The sequence below is a fragment of the Coturnix japonica genome, chromosome 9 (genome assembly GCF_001577835.2).
Source record: "Coturnix japonica isolate 7356 chromosome 9, Coturnix japonica 2.1, whole genome shotgun sequence".
Taxonomy (NCBI): domain Eukaryota; kingdom Metazoa; phylum Chordata; class Aves; order Galliformes; family Phasianidae; genus Coturnix; species Coturnix japonica.
Window position 1 is genome coordinate 3,636,887 of NC_029524.1, and position 13,577 is coordinate 3,650,463.

Sequence of the window (13,577 nt, forward strand, 5' to 3'; positions counted from 1 at the left end):
GGAGGGAGGACCACACACCCCCCAACTGCTCCGACAGCTCGATTCCCAAAAATACTTTATTTATATCAATATATCCATCATCTATAACGTGATCCAAAAAAATACAGATATACATTTATTATTATTATTATCTTTAACTTTACATTCTTTTTTTTTGTTTGTTTTGTTTGTTTGATAAAAAGATTTCTATCCTCTTCCATTTCCAAAGGGAACGTAGACCAAATTCCTTTATAAAACAAGGGTTGACGCCGTTTCACCTCCCGTTTGGCTGAGCTGGAGTAAAGCCGGACACCACCCAGCACTGTGGTGCACTGACAGTGGTCACCAGTCCGTCCATCCTTCTCCATCGGGGCCTGTTTAACACTTTACATTCAATATGCAGGAGAAAGATTTGATGACTCTTTTTCTCGCCACCAGAAGTGAAGGCTGTGTGTCCCCCAGCGTGGATGCAGGCTGGGTTTATTGCTGGTGTGGGTTCTGAGGACACACTGGCGGTGTTACGCTGTATGAACAACCAGGCTCTGCACCACGCGCTGATCCTGGCGCCTGCTGGAGCTTCTTTCCCTTTGGAGGATTGATACCAACTTCTACAGTGTTGGGTTGGTTGGTTCTTTTTTGCTTTGCTGGTTAAAATAGAAAGCATCTGAGCCCAAGAAAACACATACAAAGTACATCTTGCTGTCCCACCTGACCATCTTTCCTAAGCATAAGGCAGTCAGTGTGGCACTGACCGTGCATCTCCATACCTGCACATTCCCAGCAAGGTCTCCCAAGAGGCACAATCTAAGTTTGGATTCCTTTTCAAATCCAATGCTTGATTTACGGTGATACCGTGCACTGCTAAAGCCTTGGGAGACAAGGGGGAAACCTTTACAATAGCACTGGACGGAAGGAGAAAACAGAACTTGGGACAGCATCGCAGCCTTCAGGACAGTCACCCTTAGAAGGAATCCAGTGTAGCAGGTCAGTGAGGTACAGGCTTACTGCTGGTACTGAATTACAGGCTGGCTCATGAGGTATCGCAACTACATTTACTCTCAAAACAGAGGCAGGAAGAAGGAGAAGGCTGGCTGTATTTCTAAGCCCAGCTCTGGGAGGTTGTGCTTTCCCTCTCCCTTCCCACCAGCTGTTTCAAACTTGTCTGTGTAGTTTCAGGGCAGCGACGACAAACATGCATCGTCCTGTAAACATTAACTACAGAAACTTCATATACAACGCGGAGTGATGCGATGCAGCAAAGATGGATGTCACCCTTCCAACAAAAGGACCCTGCAGGCAGGTTTTCTGTGCAGCAAATACATCCGAGGGTTCACAGAAATCAGTACCAAAAGGTTTCTTTGCGACAATCTGAATGTACCTGCAGCAGCTACAACAGAGCAAAGCAGGAAGGCAGAACTGCCATGAGCTGAGTTCTACTTTCCTTCCTGGCCAAACACAAACGATGTGGCCAGGGCAAGGCAAGGAAAAACGTTTTTCTTTTGGGAGCTGGTGCTGAAGTCAGATTTGATTTGTTTTGGGTTTCTTTTTCTTCCCTTCTGTACTGTTTAGTCAGGTTGTTTTTAAAGCAGAAGAAAGTGCTTATCTGGAAGCCCTTCCAACGGCCTGTATCAAGAGCTGGCATGCAGAGCAATGTGCAGATGCCATTAACAGCCATCACAAGCTCACAGACCCTGCTCCATTCTGCTGAATGGGTTTCTGCCTTTACCCACAATGTCTCTGTTGTAGGCAGTTAAGCCTCATAATACAGGGGATGCCTAAAGACAACAGTTATCTGTTCTTCCCCCGACTTCTGCATCCACTATTAACTCTGGAAGGAGAAAAAAAACAACCCTAATAGAACAGAGTTTTGTTTTCCTATTCATGATTTCCTACTTATCCTTTTGCTGCAGCAACCGCTGTGATGACAGCAAACATTCACATTCGAGACCTGAAAGGCAGCTTCAAGAAGTCAAGAACAGGCAATGTTGCCCCTCAAAAAAGACAAGCAGTGACTTAAAGACATTCCTGCTGCGTTGCCTTCTCTAATGGCACTTTTTCATAGCAAAAGCTACCCAAGAACCAAACTGCCACCACGCTACCACACAGCCGCCCTTCAGCTTTGCTGCATCATCACTGGCATGTACACACTGCTCTAACAGAATCTCCCCTTAAAGCTTGAGATATAAGAACATCAAGCCTTCATCTTACTGCATGGATAAATCGGACCCCCTGCCACAATACTCTGGGTATCAACTTCACAGTAACACACTTAAAGTTCATTTTTAAAGCAACAAAAACTGACAGGAAAGGTAACTTGCTCTCTCAGTACTACTGTCAGCACTGCAGGAAAACCCCTTTGATATTTAAAGGTTTTGTTCCAGAAGACACGAGGAGGTTAAAAGCCACAGCTTGCTTCTGTTGAGGCTGTGGATATGAGCAAAACCAAGTAAAAGAATGGCAGTGTAAAGTTAGACAGAATAAATTCCCCCAAAGGAGAAGATACTAAGGATGGTCTTCTCTCTCTCTCTCTCCCGTACTCATCCTGCCAATACTAAGCACAGCATTTGGCTCTGAGGAAACAGCCACTGGGAGCAGCTAATCAGCTTTTTCGATCCTCTCTGTACTACAAAACTGCACAACAAAGGGGCATCACACCAGAGCAATGGAGATAATCCTTTCCTGTAGGCTGCACGAGAGAGAATTGCTTTTCCTGCCATGCTAAGCTCCAGGTCTGAATGACTTCAGCGATGGTAGCATCACACCGAAGGCAGCATCACACCGAAGGCTGGGTATCTCAATGTCCTGCAGTGCCTCTCAGGGTTTAACAGACTCCTAAAACACAAGCAGACTATGGGCTGTTCTAGCACTTCGGAGTAACACTGATGTCAGTGCAGTGCCAGAGTAACATAAATAAAATCCCTGTGGCAAATTCCTCCCTTCCCAAAGTCACTTTCTTACAAAAGAACAGGAATTACAACTGGCCGCTGGGTAATTAAATAGCGTATCAGAAATGGGAGGAGGGCAGCTTTTAAAATCACAATCAAAATCAAAGATGATATTGCAACATGAAGGAAGGAATATATTAAAACTCTTCTCGCCTCAGAGGAGGTTATTCCCCTTTACTTCTTGCTTTTCTTTTTTTCCTGAACACAACGTGGACAAAACCTACAGAGAGAGAGAAAAAAAAACCTGGCTGTTAATTAGTTCCTAAAATTAACAACATATTACTCGGGAGCCTTTTCCATTACTTGGAAATGAGTGGAGGCGGTGTTAATTTTAGCCAACTGCAACACTTCACATGGCATGCAGCAATATTAAGCAGAGGGAACGAACCGTATGGACACTGGTGGGCAGAAGGGACAGCACTGGAAGGCTACAGGGGCTCACCTGCCCCTCACAGCTCTGAGGGGCTCTATTGCATTCACCCACAAGCTATTCCAACCAAATTTCTCAAGGCTGGTACATCAGCTTCTTCTACAGTCAAAGGAAAAATGATATTCTGCCCCAGCAATGATTGCAAATGGCTGCAGCTCACTTCTGCTTAACCTCGATTCTAACATGCATCTTATAGTCAGATGAACCAAACAGAAGGATTTGCATGTCTTTAAAAGTCTGCAGACTCAACAACTCAACTGTCATTCAACTGCATGCTGCCACCGCCATATCCGATTGAAATGCAATGACCAAGTCTTACCACTTGTTCCCACTCCATGCAGTACTGCCGTTGCATTTCCTCTTTAAATTTTGCTTTTGTTATGCAAACTGAAGAGCGTGGTATTTTAATTGCAAAAGCCAACGTTTAGCAAAGCTTTTTTCCTTTGCAAAAGAAAGCAAGCACGGAAAAAGCCTAGGACTCCTTCTAAAATAGCACACAAATAGGTGAAGAACTGCTGTAGTCTTACATTGTGCTCCCCTAAGCAGAACAGAAAATATTCTTTTCCTAACCTTAATCACATCAACAAATGCAAACATGAGATGTAAGCTGTACACTCTGACAAAAGCCTAAGCTCATGGACTGCCCTGCTTATCATGAAATTCTGCACTCCTTCATAGTCCCAAACCCAACATGGTGTAAAACTCCGACCACAAGAACGAAGTTCCTTTGTTGGGAAGGGTCACCATGGGGCTTCAATTCTTTTTGTGATTCCTTTGGAGAGAAACTATAGCCTGACAGAAGTCAAAAACCTGCATGTCCTTACCATTTCCCTTTTGGTTTGGTGGTGAGGTCCACACAAGCAAAGTGGAACCACTCAATCGGGCACTGCAAAAGAAAGGAAAAATCCACAGAGGAGATGCTTAGCATTTCACCAGCTACATTCACTTTGGATGATAAAATGAGCAAGTAACCCCCTTGAATTTCACTGTCTGTCTCAAAAGATACAGAGTGCATTTAGACGATAAAGCAATAAAGCAAGTGCTTACGTCTGGGTTGTCACAGCCAATCATCTCCCCGTAGGACACCTGGTGACACAAGCAGTAGGTGGGTTCGTTGGGGTCCACAGGCATGTCCAGGACATCTGAGGGATGCACTGACAGGATGGTGTCAGCAAACTCGGAGCTGCAAACAAAAACAACTTTTCAACTTGCCACTTAACCAATGGAATATATTGGAATTAACAGAGTGCCTTTAAAAAAAACACATGACAGACAGGTGAAATGCCTCCTTCCTTGCTTCACAGAACACAATTATATTATTCAAGACTATTCAGTACACTGTTGTTTAAAAAAACAACCAAAAAAACTCTGCAAGATCTCTATAAGAGCAACACAGCATCAGCATTTGTCCCAACCGAGAAGTGTTTCTTTACAATGAATATCACAAGCAACTGTTAAAAATAGCTGCATGACAAAAATCAAAGGTATTTTCCCCCAGCTTGCCAACAGCAACAGAGACTCTGATCTCGTCCTTCCAGACAGAGGGCATTCCAAGCATGCTGGGTTTCCATGTGGCAAGCAAGGAGTTAATTAGCAAAGCTAACTTGTCTTAAGGAGGACTCTAATTAGTGAGACCAGAATACTGGAACGTCACTAACATCCCAACACAAGAGTCATAAATAGGGTAACAGGAACACAAGGAAAATTCATGAAGTGTGGAGCTCAAGTCACCAGAAGTGTGATTGGTTACGGCTTACCCTCCTTTCAGCTTCTTTTTCTTTGGTGTGTCCTCTTCAGATGTTCGCTTGCCTCGACCACGAGAGCTTCTTTTGTCTTTCTGACTTTTTCCCTCTATAAAGAAGGATAAAGCATCGCTTCAATCAGTCTGAATACCACCCTCAGGTGTTTTTCTTTTGGAGCATTTGTGGTTTTGAAATCTTTCTGCCACATGCAACCAAACACAAGCACTGATTATGAAATGCACATACACTTTTCTGCCACAAACACACCAGTTTTGAAAGTAATATTGTCAAGCTTCAAAGTCCTACACCTGCAGTTTTGGCAAGTCATAGAATCATAGAATGGCCTGGGTTGAAAAGGACCACAATGATCATCAGTTCCAACCCCCTGCTGTGTGCAGGGTCACCAACCAGCAGCCCAGGCTGCCCAGAGCCACATCCAGCCTGGCCTTGAATGCCTGCAGGGATGGGGCATCCACAGCCTCCTTGGGCAACCTGTTCCAGTGCGTCACCACCCTCTGGGTGAAAAACTTCCTCCTAATATCCAACCTAAATTAGATTATTGTATGTTATAGTGGTCCATAATGTCACACGAGACTTTAATAAATAGCAACATATATGATGAGATATGTATTGCCTTCTGCAAATCTAAGCGATAGACTAAGCCTGAGGCTGCGACTGTTCAACTCAAGAACTGTAGGAATCACAAGCTGAGCATCAGTTCAGTACTATCATGGTTAGTTCCCCGTGGCCAGTAGTGTCCTTACAACCAGCGCCACTTCAGGACACTGACAAGGAGAGCCCAGCACTAGATCTTTTCCTTCTCCTGTTTTTTGCCCAGCACAACTCTATGAATACCTGAAGAGCATTTAAAATAAGTTTGAATTTACACCATGGCATCTAGAAATGACAGTCTACTCTGTACCCAAGGCCCTCTGCTTAGATATGCCCAGTGCTGGAAAAAGCTGATAAACACAAAACATTTACTCACTTTTCAGGTTTCGTGATCCAGAGCTTTCAAAGTCACTGCCCTCCAGTTTATCCTTCAGATCCGCTTCAAACCGCGCCAAGTCCGCATCCAGCCGGCGGATGTGCTTATCCACCTGCACAGAGAGGAAACCACAAACTGAATTAACAACACAAGAAACACTCCCAGTGCAAAACAAGGAAGGTCTGGTAGCTTGGCTGCTCTCCCTAAGAACATGAATGTAGCAGATCAAGGCAAGGCACGAAGGGAATATCAGCCTGAAAAAAGGAAATTAAGTGAAGACAAGAAAGGATTCTGCTGGCTTAAAGTCACCTATGGGATGAAACAGAGAACTTCTCAAAGAGCAGATAAATGGACAGCAGTCAGTGCAGAAGAGGAGATAAGTCCAAATGCCACTTTCCCACTGAGCCCAACAGGCAGAGCCGGACCTTCTATCACACAGAGGAACCAACAGGGCTCCAACCCAAGGCAACTAAGTGGAAATGGTTCCCTCAGCTCCTCCACAATGCAGTTCTGAAGCTGACCTAAAAACTGCTGCTTATAACCAGAGCAGCCCTAAGGAAATGAGTGGGTGAGAGGCAGGTGGGCAGGGTGAGCTGGTTGTCAGTACTGCTGTCAGATGTCCAATTGACATCAAACCCAGTAACACGAGGGCAGGCATTACGGGGAAGGCAGAAGCAAGCTTGAGAAGTAATAGTTTGTTTTGGTGAGATACTCAAGGCCGATACAGCAGCATTAAGACTAACAGAGCTGTGCCACTGCCTCCAGAGCCCAAAGGGCCCCACTCACAGCGCTGTGACAGCACCGACGCTCACCATCTCGTAGGTCTGCATGGCCAGCTGCACCTTGTCGTCGCTGTACTCCTTGCACTTGCTGTACGCGCTCTGGATCCTCCTCAGGTGCTCCACTCGCTGCTCGGCTGACATGTTCTTCACAGACTCGATGTATTCCGCTGCCAGGCGGTCGATTTCGGCTTTTTTATCTGTCCATCGCATAGAGCACACGCACCGTGAGGAGCCGCGTTCCCAGAGGAAGCCCATTCCCCCCCATCCCTGTGGTACAGGACCCTCACACCCCCTCACTCACACCCCCTCACACCCCTTCACAGACCCTCACACCCCCTCACACCCCTTCACAGACCCTCACACACCTCACAGACCATCACACCCCCTCACACCCTCAGTCCCCCTCTCACACCTTCCGTCCTCTGGTCCAGCTCCCTCATCAGCTGGAAGTTGCGCTGCAGCTCGCACGGCAGGTTCTCGATGCCTGAAACAAACACGCAGCGCCATCAGGGCCGCTCCCGTCACGGCAGACCCACTCGGGGACTCCCTGCTCTCCCTCCCGCCCCGCTCGGTCCCGTGGTTCAGCTGGATCCCTCCCGGCCTTGGTCCCGCTCTCACTGTCCAGGTAGTGCTCCAGGTACATGGCGGTCGCCATCTTGCGGCCCGCGCCCCGCCGCCAACAGCCCGCCCGGCCCGCAGGACACGGGCCGCGGCCCCGGCCTCATTGCATATTCATGAGGCGCTGCGTGCCCATTGGCCGCGGGGAGAGCGTCATGTTGCATAATCATTAAGGGGCAGGGCTTAGAGCTCGGTTTGGAGGACTTTGTCTCTATGGTTTCTCGCCGCCTAGAGCGGCGATGGCGGGAAGGGGAAGCGGGGGGAGGGGGGGGGGGGGGAAGTTTGGCAATATGGCGGGNATTAAGGGGCAGGGCTTAGAGCTCGGTTTGGAGGACTTTGTCTCTATGGTTTCTCGCCGCCTAGAGCGGCGATGGCGGGAAGGGGAAGAGGGGGGGGGGGGGGGGGGGGGAAGTTTGGCAATATGGCGGGCGGGCGTGGGGCCTTGATCGTGCTGGAAGGGATGGACCGTGCCGGGAAGAGCACGCAGAGCCGGCGGCTGGTCCAGGCACTGCAGGCAGCCGGGCACCGCGCCGATCTGCTCCGCTTCCCGGGTATGGGCTTCGGGGAGCGGTGGGGCTCCGCTGAGGGACGCGGCCGAACCGCCGACCTCTGGGCCGCTTGGTTACAGAGAGGAGCACGGAGATCGGGCGGCTGATCGGCGCCTATCTGCAGAGGGAGCGAGAGCTGGACGACCACGCCGTGCATCTGCTGTTCGCCGCCAACCGCTGGGAGCACGTGTAAAGGGCGGGCGGGGGCTGGGGGAGCCACCCGGGGGCTGCGGGCCCGGGGCGGGCTGTGGTGCTGCAGCGAAGGGCCCCGGTCATGAGGGAGCTGTGCGGGCCGAGGGCTGGTGAAGGAGCGCGGCCATGGGGCCACGCGTGCGTTCATATCGCCCTGCCAGCCTGAGGGAGCTCCTCCTCTCTATTGGGGTGCTGTTGAGTCCCAGCCAGCAGCTCCCTGCGTGCTGCCAGCTGAGTTAATCATTCACCCCTGCCACGCCTCCCTGCCACCACCTGTGTTCTGAATCATGGCATCATTAAGGTTGGAAAAGACCTATAAGATGTCCAAGTCCAGCCCCGCCCCACCGTGCCCACTGGTGCCTCAGTGCCACACCTCCACAGCTCCAGGGATGGTGACCTCCACCTCCCTGTGCAGCTGTGCAGTGCCTCACTGCTCTGAGAAGAAATGTTTCCTAATATCCAACCTTCTTGCAGTGCACCATTGCTTCATGGCAGCCCAAAGGGACCGGATAGATCACAGCATCACTGGACCCCGGGTACTGCCTTTGGTGTAGTGAACTGCAGCAAATAAGGATGCTTTTCTTTGTCAGAAGCAGTGTATCACAAGCCTGCTGCATCACTTGAGGATGGAAGACTGAGCTGTTTGTGCCCAGCTGTTGCTCTGGACGGTGATCCTGCCTGTGAGCTGTGGAGCTGCTCTGAGCAGTGCACGTGCACCTGGGTGTAGGTGTTCTGAAAGGGTATTTCTTTAATGACCTAGAAGGCAGAGTACAAATAGTAACTGATCTATGATCATTGTCATGGATAATGCTGACAATGCTCATGATCATAGTTTGTGATGGAGTACGTTAACAGAGAAGTGCCAGCCTTGTGAGCTGTCTTACATAAGCTATTTTATTTGCTCTCTATAAAAGTGTGACTATTTTTTTCTTGGCTTTCAGAACATCGATGAAGGAGAAGCTCCGTCAAGGTATCACACTTGTGGTTGATAGATACGCCTTTTCTGGAGTGGCCTTCACGAGTGCCAAGGAGGTGAGAGTGGGGACTGTAGCAGGCCCTGCCCCCCTCTGTATTTTGGGAAACGAGATGAGTATAAACTTGGTCTGGACTCTGGTTTCTGTGGTCTGGGCTTCTCCTGTGAGGGAAAAGTGTATTGGAACTGAGGGTTCAAAGGGATTTCGACTTAGGTACTGATGTGGCCTGTTTGCCTGTGTGTACCCTTAGGAAAAGTAGAGGAACACGTTAGGTTGCTCACCAGTGTGGTGGGCTCACTCTAGTGATACTGGTGAGCCCCAAACCAGGCACAGTGCTCTAGATGTTGGTGCTGAACAGAGGAGGATTCCTTCCCTTGACCTGCCAGATGAACTCATGATTATACAACCAAGCTGAGTAAGCACAGGGTAGGTATTTAAAAAGGAGTCTCTGTGGGCACAGACATCCTAAAACTGAATGACATTTATTTTCCAGAACAGCTTGCTTGTGGACTGATAGCAGCTGTATGGAGACTTCAGAAAATGACTCAGTATTTCCCCCTGCTGGGCTTTGTGGAAGAGGTGTTAAAATCATTAGGTTTACTTGGCTTCAATGAGCCCGAGAGGTACACAGTGCCTAGAAAAATCCAGATTCCCAAAGTTACAGGGTTGAATTCACAAACATTAAACTGGGGTATCACCTTTGTAGGGTTATGCTCAGTGATCTGTGCTGCATCCCTCTGACTGTTCCTCCCTCATCCTACTCTTTAGCTGCCCTTCACTCCCTTGTTCTCATTCCTTCTTTTTGCACTTCAGACTCAGTTTTCTTTGTTTGGGACAGAACTTCTGCCTGGAGTGGTGCAAACAGGCTGATGCTGGGCTCCCAAAGCCAGATTTGATCCTATTTCTTCAATTGAGCCCAGAGGAAGCAGCAGCACGAGGGAACTTTGGAAGCGAACGTTATGAGAATAGCCCCTTTCAAGAAAAAGTTCTACAATCTTTCCGTCATTTGATGAAGGAGAAGACATTAAACTGGAAGGTGAGGGAATAACCCTGAGGGTTCTGTCACGGACTGGGGCAGGAAGAAGAGTCTCAGGAGTGCACACATTGTATCCCTGTGCTTCCTGTCCCCTGCAAAAGGGAAGGGAAGTTGTGCTGGACACCAGCTGAAGGCACGGTGGCCTGTAGCACGTGCTACTCTGGGGCATTTTAATGGGCCCTGTAGGAGCCAGGGGAAGATTTGTTGTTGTTTTGCACAAAAACCTTTCTGGAAATCATACTCCTTAAAGACAAACTGACAAACCAGGGTAAAAAATAGTGAAGACACACCTATGCTCTTTCATGTTTCTTTCCTCTGTATCCTACAGCATCTGCCTAGGGTGCTGAAATCCTTAGAGGTTTGGGGGCCCTCCTGTAGCTTCTCTCTCCCCTTCTGACAGTCACTTTCCCTTTCACGTGGTCAGTCTTGACCAGCATTTACTATCTTGCTAAACAAGAAGTCTCTCACAACATGTGATCTCTTTTGTTTCGTACTCCTTCATCACTTTTCCTTGATCATCCCTTGGAGCTATTTGCAAAGGGCTGCATAGATGTTTATCTCAGAAGAGGATCATCCCTGTTGATCCTGGGTGCAGACGACCTAGGCAGAGGCCTTTCTGGTCTGGACAACCTTGTTACCATCTCCATCATTCAGTTGGTGCTCGGTCATGAGTTACAGGCAGCATTTTTTGTTCTGTAGCTTTCAGAGATAAAGAAGGACATGGATTATGGTTAAATTACCATTCACCATTGGCTGGAGATGTAAGCAAAACTGGATGTGTTGCCAAATGATCAGACTGCATAAAGCAAACATGTAGTTTGTCACAGCCCACTTCAGGTAAACATGATTCTATAACATGAGAGAGTTTTTATGTAGTCAGGACCCAAAGGAACCAAATGTACAATGGTTACCAAACTAGGAGATGTATTTTTCTTCCAGTAAATGTCATGTTAGGAAATGGCCTTTCCTACATCACAATAACTAGGTGAATAGGCTGATGGAAAACTCATACTATAGCACTAAATGTAAAAGAAGAAAAATAAGCATACTGTCAAAATCATCAACCTCTGAGGGACTGATACACTGAAGTTTCTGGGGCACTACAGTACATGGTGAAGAATGAAGGCTGTCAGCAAAAGACATGCAACAGTGGTGTTTTTCGTTTCCCTTCATCTTCTCCACATCTGCTTGTTAAATGTACATTCCTGGGTGAAACATTTTCCAGTTCCACTGCAGAAGTAGTGCACAAAAGGTGTAATAAGCTCCTGTCAGCACTTCTGGATGGGAACAATTTTGAGTAAAGGAGGGAGCAGAAACAACAGGAAAATGTTTTTTTTTTGTTTTTTTTTTTCCCATATTGGAAATTGAGGAACATTTCTATGCTTCTTGTTTGTTTGTTTTTTGTCTTGGAAACAGACAATGGATGCTTCGAAGAGCATAGAAGACTTGCACAATGAAATCAAGACCGTTGCAGAGAAAACTATGCAGGAGGTTAAGGATAAACCCTTGGGAGAGCTCTGGAAATAAAACAATACAGGTCATTCTCCGTCCTAATGAAACCTCACCTCTTGGACCTTCCTTGGCTACATGATTCCTACTTCACCTTCCAGTAACTACAGCTTAGGTCACAATGTATTCTTATGGGTCAAGCTTGTCCTTGTAACATCCTCTGCTTCTCTTCCATTCTGCAAAGTCCCCCGGGGGCTTGTTTGTTTTTTGCAAATGACCATGTATTGATTCTTTTTGAAACAATTCCCCCATACCTTAAATTGTTGTAGGCTGTCCTTTAGTGCAGAAGTGGTGACTGAGCTGAGTTTCCACAAACATGGACAGCTTTGGCAGGTGAGGAACAGCTTTCCCATATATGAAGTTCCATAGAGTGACCATGTTTCTGCCTCTTTAGTGGAATACATCCCTGTACTGAACACAGCTTGTTTTTGAATAAACTGCTCTTTTAAATGTTTTGTACCACAGCGAAGTTGTGGGGCTTTTTCCAACATGATCGTTTATCTTCTAGAAGGATATATGGGAGGCCCTCAGTCCAGGGAGAGATGTTTGCTAGGACAGTGGAATGAAGGGACAGATGAACTCATTTTCAAGTCTGCTTCCAAGCTGCACAACAGGAATACAGAGGCCGAACTGCTTTTAGGGTAAGTGTCTGAAACAGACATGAGCTTAGAGCATTTTGAAGGCTGAGTGGTACACAGGTTCTTTTAGACTGGTTAACTTGTGGCCAAGATCAGAGGAGTCAGCAGTGAGTCCTGTGCAGACTGAAGTATAGTTTAAACAGCCCTGCGCACGCTGCCAAACCAGATCAACTGCATGTTCTGAGTGTGCCCAATTCCTTCCAGTACCATTCTAATTGTTACCTTACATTGATGCTCTTAGAACAGTCTGAGTTATTACAATAAGGGTCCAGTTCATGAAACAACAATGGCTTTTGATACTTGGTTATGCTGCATTAAGTTAAGAATTCCTCCAAATCTTCAGCAATAGAAAATAAGTACCATCACTTGACTGAACATTAGCAGCAGTTTATACTAACCAAGAAGGAAATGTATTCCAAGTGAGTAGCCCTCAACAAACAGGCCTTGCTATGGGCAGGCAGCACAAGCTGCCTGCTTCCACCTACTGTCTCCTTCTGCTGCATGGCAAGATGGGGAAAATGGTTATTGAGTTTAGACCTCTTTTTGTAACATTTGCCACTTCAGGCATATTGTTTGAAAGGCTTCCTAGAAACAGACATTATGGAAAACTAGCAGTTGAATAGCTGAACAGTGAGCATATGATCCTAAAGGAAACAAATTTTATTTTCCATCTACCAATGTGAAATATTAACTTCTCGGACTCTGCTTGGCTCTTTCCCCTGCTTACCTCAAATGAACATGTGGCAGAGACTCACCAGAAAAGCATGTCCTGTCTTGGAAAGGCTTATGCTTTTTAGAAGCGTTGAGATGCTGCACAGCTAAGCAGGGACAGCCTTTTGGTACCATTTTATTTCCCTCTTCCCCCCTTGCCCAGTGTTCATACAACTTAAAATGTGAGTAGCAGAACTGAACCACAGAAGTGTTTCTTTGTCTCTGCTGGCACATTGTGGATGTTTACTCTCTGGGACAGGAACAACGATCATCAAGGCAGCACCACAGAGCCAGCCTCTATTCTAGCAGATACATCAAAGAAAGATTAAAGACACTGTTGTACATAATTCAGCTTTTGCCCCATTCTGCCTTCACTGCCCTAAAAGCATAACAACAGTATGGTGCTGTTGTTTCAAGACTGCTCCCAGGGTTACTTAATACCACCCACCGCCACCTGAGATTAATGTACAAGAACATTAGGAAAG

General features: G+C 47.1%; 2 protein-coding genes across 3 annotated transcripts; one reads left to right on the forward strand and one right to left on the reverse strand.

The window, feature by feature from the left end:
* Positions 1-38: 38 nt before the first annotated feature.
* Positions 39-7,619, reverse strand: ING5 (inhibitor of growth family member 5). The gene is made up of 8 exons (XM_015871227.2): positions 7,485-7,619; positions 7,279-7,350; positions 6,897-7,063; positions 6,085-6,196; positions 5,112-5,205; positions 4,402-4,537; positions 4,179-4,240; positions 39-3,144 (listed from the first exon to the last, which is right to left on the reverse strand). The coding sequence occupies exons 1-8, from the start codon at positions 7,519-7,521 to the stop codon at positions 3,099-3,101; spliced, it is 726 nt and encodes a 241-aa protein (XP_015726713.1). The 5' UTR covers positions 7,522-7,619; the 3' UTR covers positions 39-3,098.
* A 228-nt stretch (positions 7,620-7,847) lies between these two features.
* On the forward strand, positions 7,848-12,207 carry DTYMK (deoxythymidylate kinase). 2 transcript variants are annotated; one of them, XR_004308300.1, is made up of 6 exons: positions 7,891-8,035; positions 8,113-8,221; positions 9,166-9,256; positions 10,037-10,234; positions 10,934-11,071; positions 11,651-11,759. XR_004308300.1 is itself a non-coding variant. In XM_015871182.1 (5 exons), the coding sequence occupies exons 1-5, from the start codon at positions 7,855-7,857 to the stop codon at positions 11,759-11,761; spliced, it is 690 nt and encodes a 229-aa protein (XP_015726668.1). In that variant the 5' UTR covers positions 7,848-7,854; the 3' UTR covers positions 11,762-12,207. The 2 variants fall into 2 exon arrangements, 1 of the variants encoding a protein (XP_015726668.1); XM_015871182.1 differs by lacking the exon at positions 10,934-11,071 and having other exon boundaries at positions 7,848-8,035; positions 11,651-12,207.
* The last annotated feature ends 1,370 nt before the right edge of the window (positions 12,208-13,577 follow it).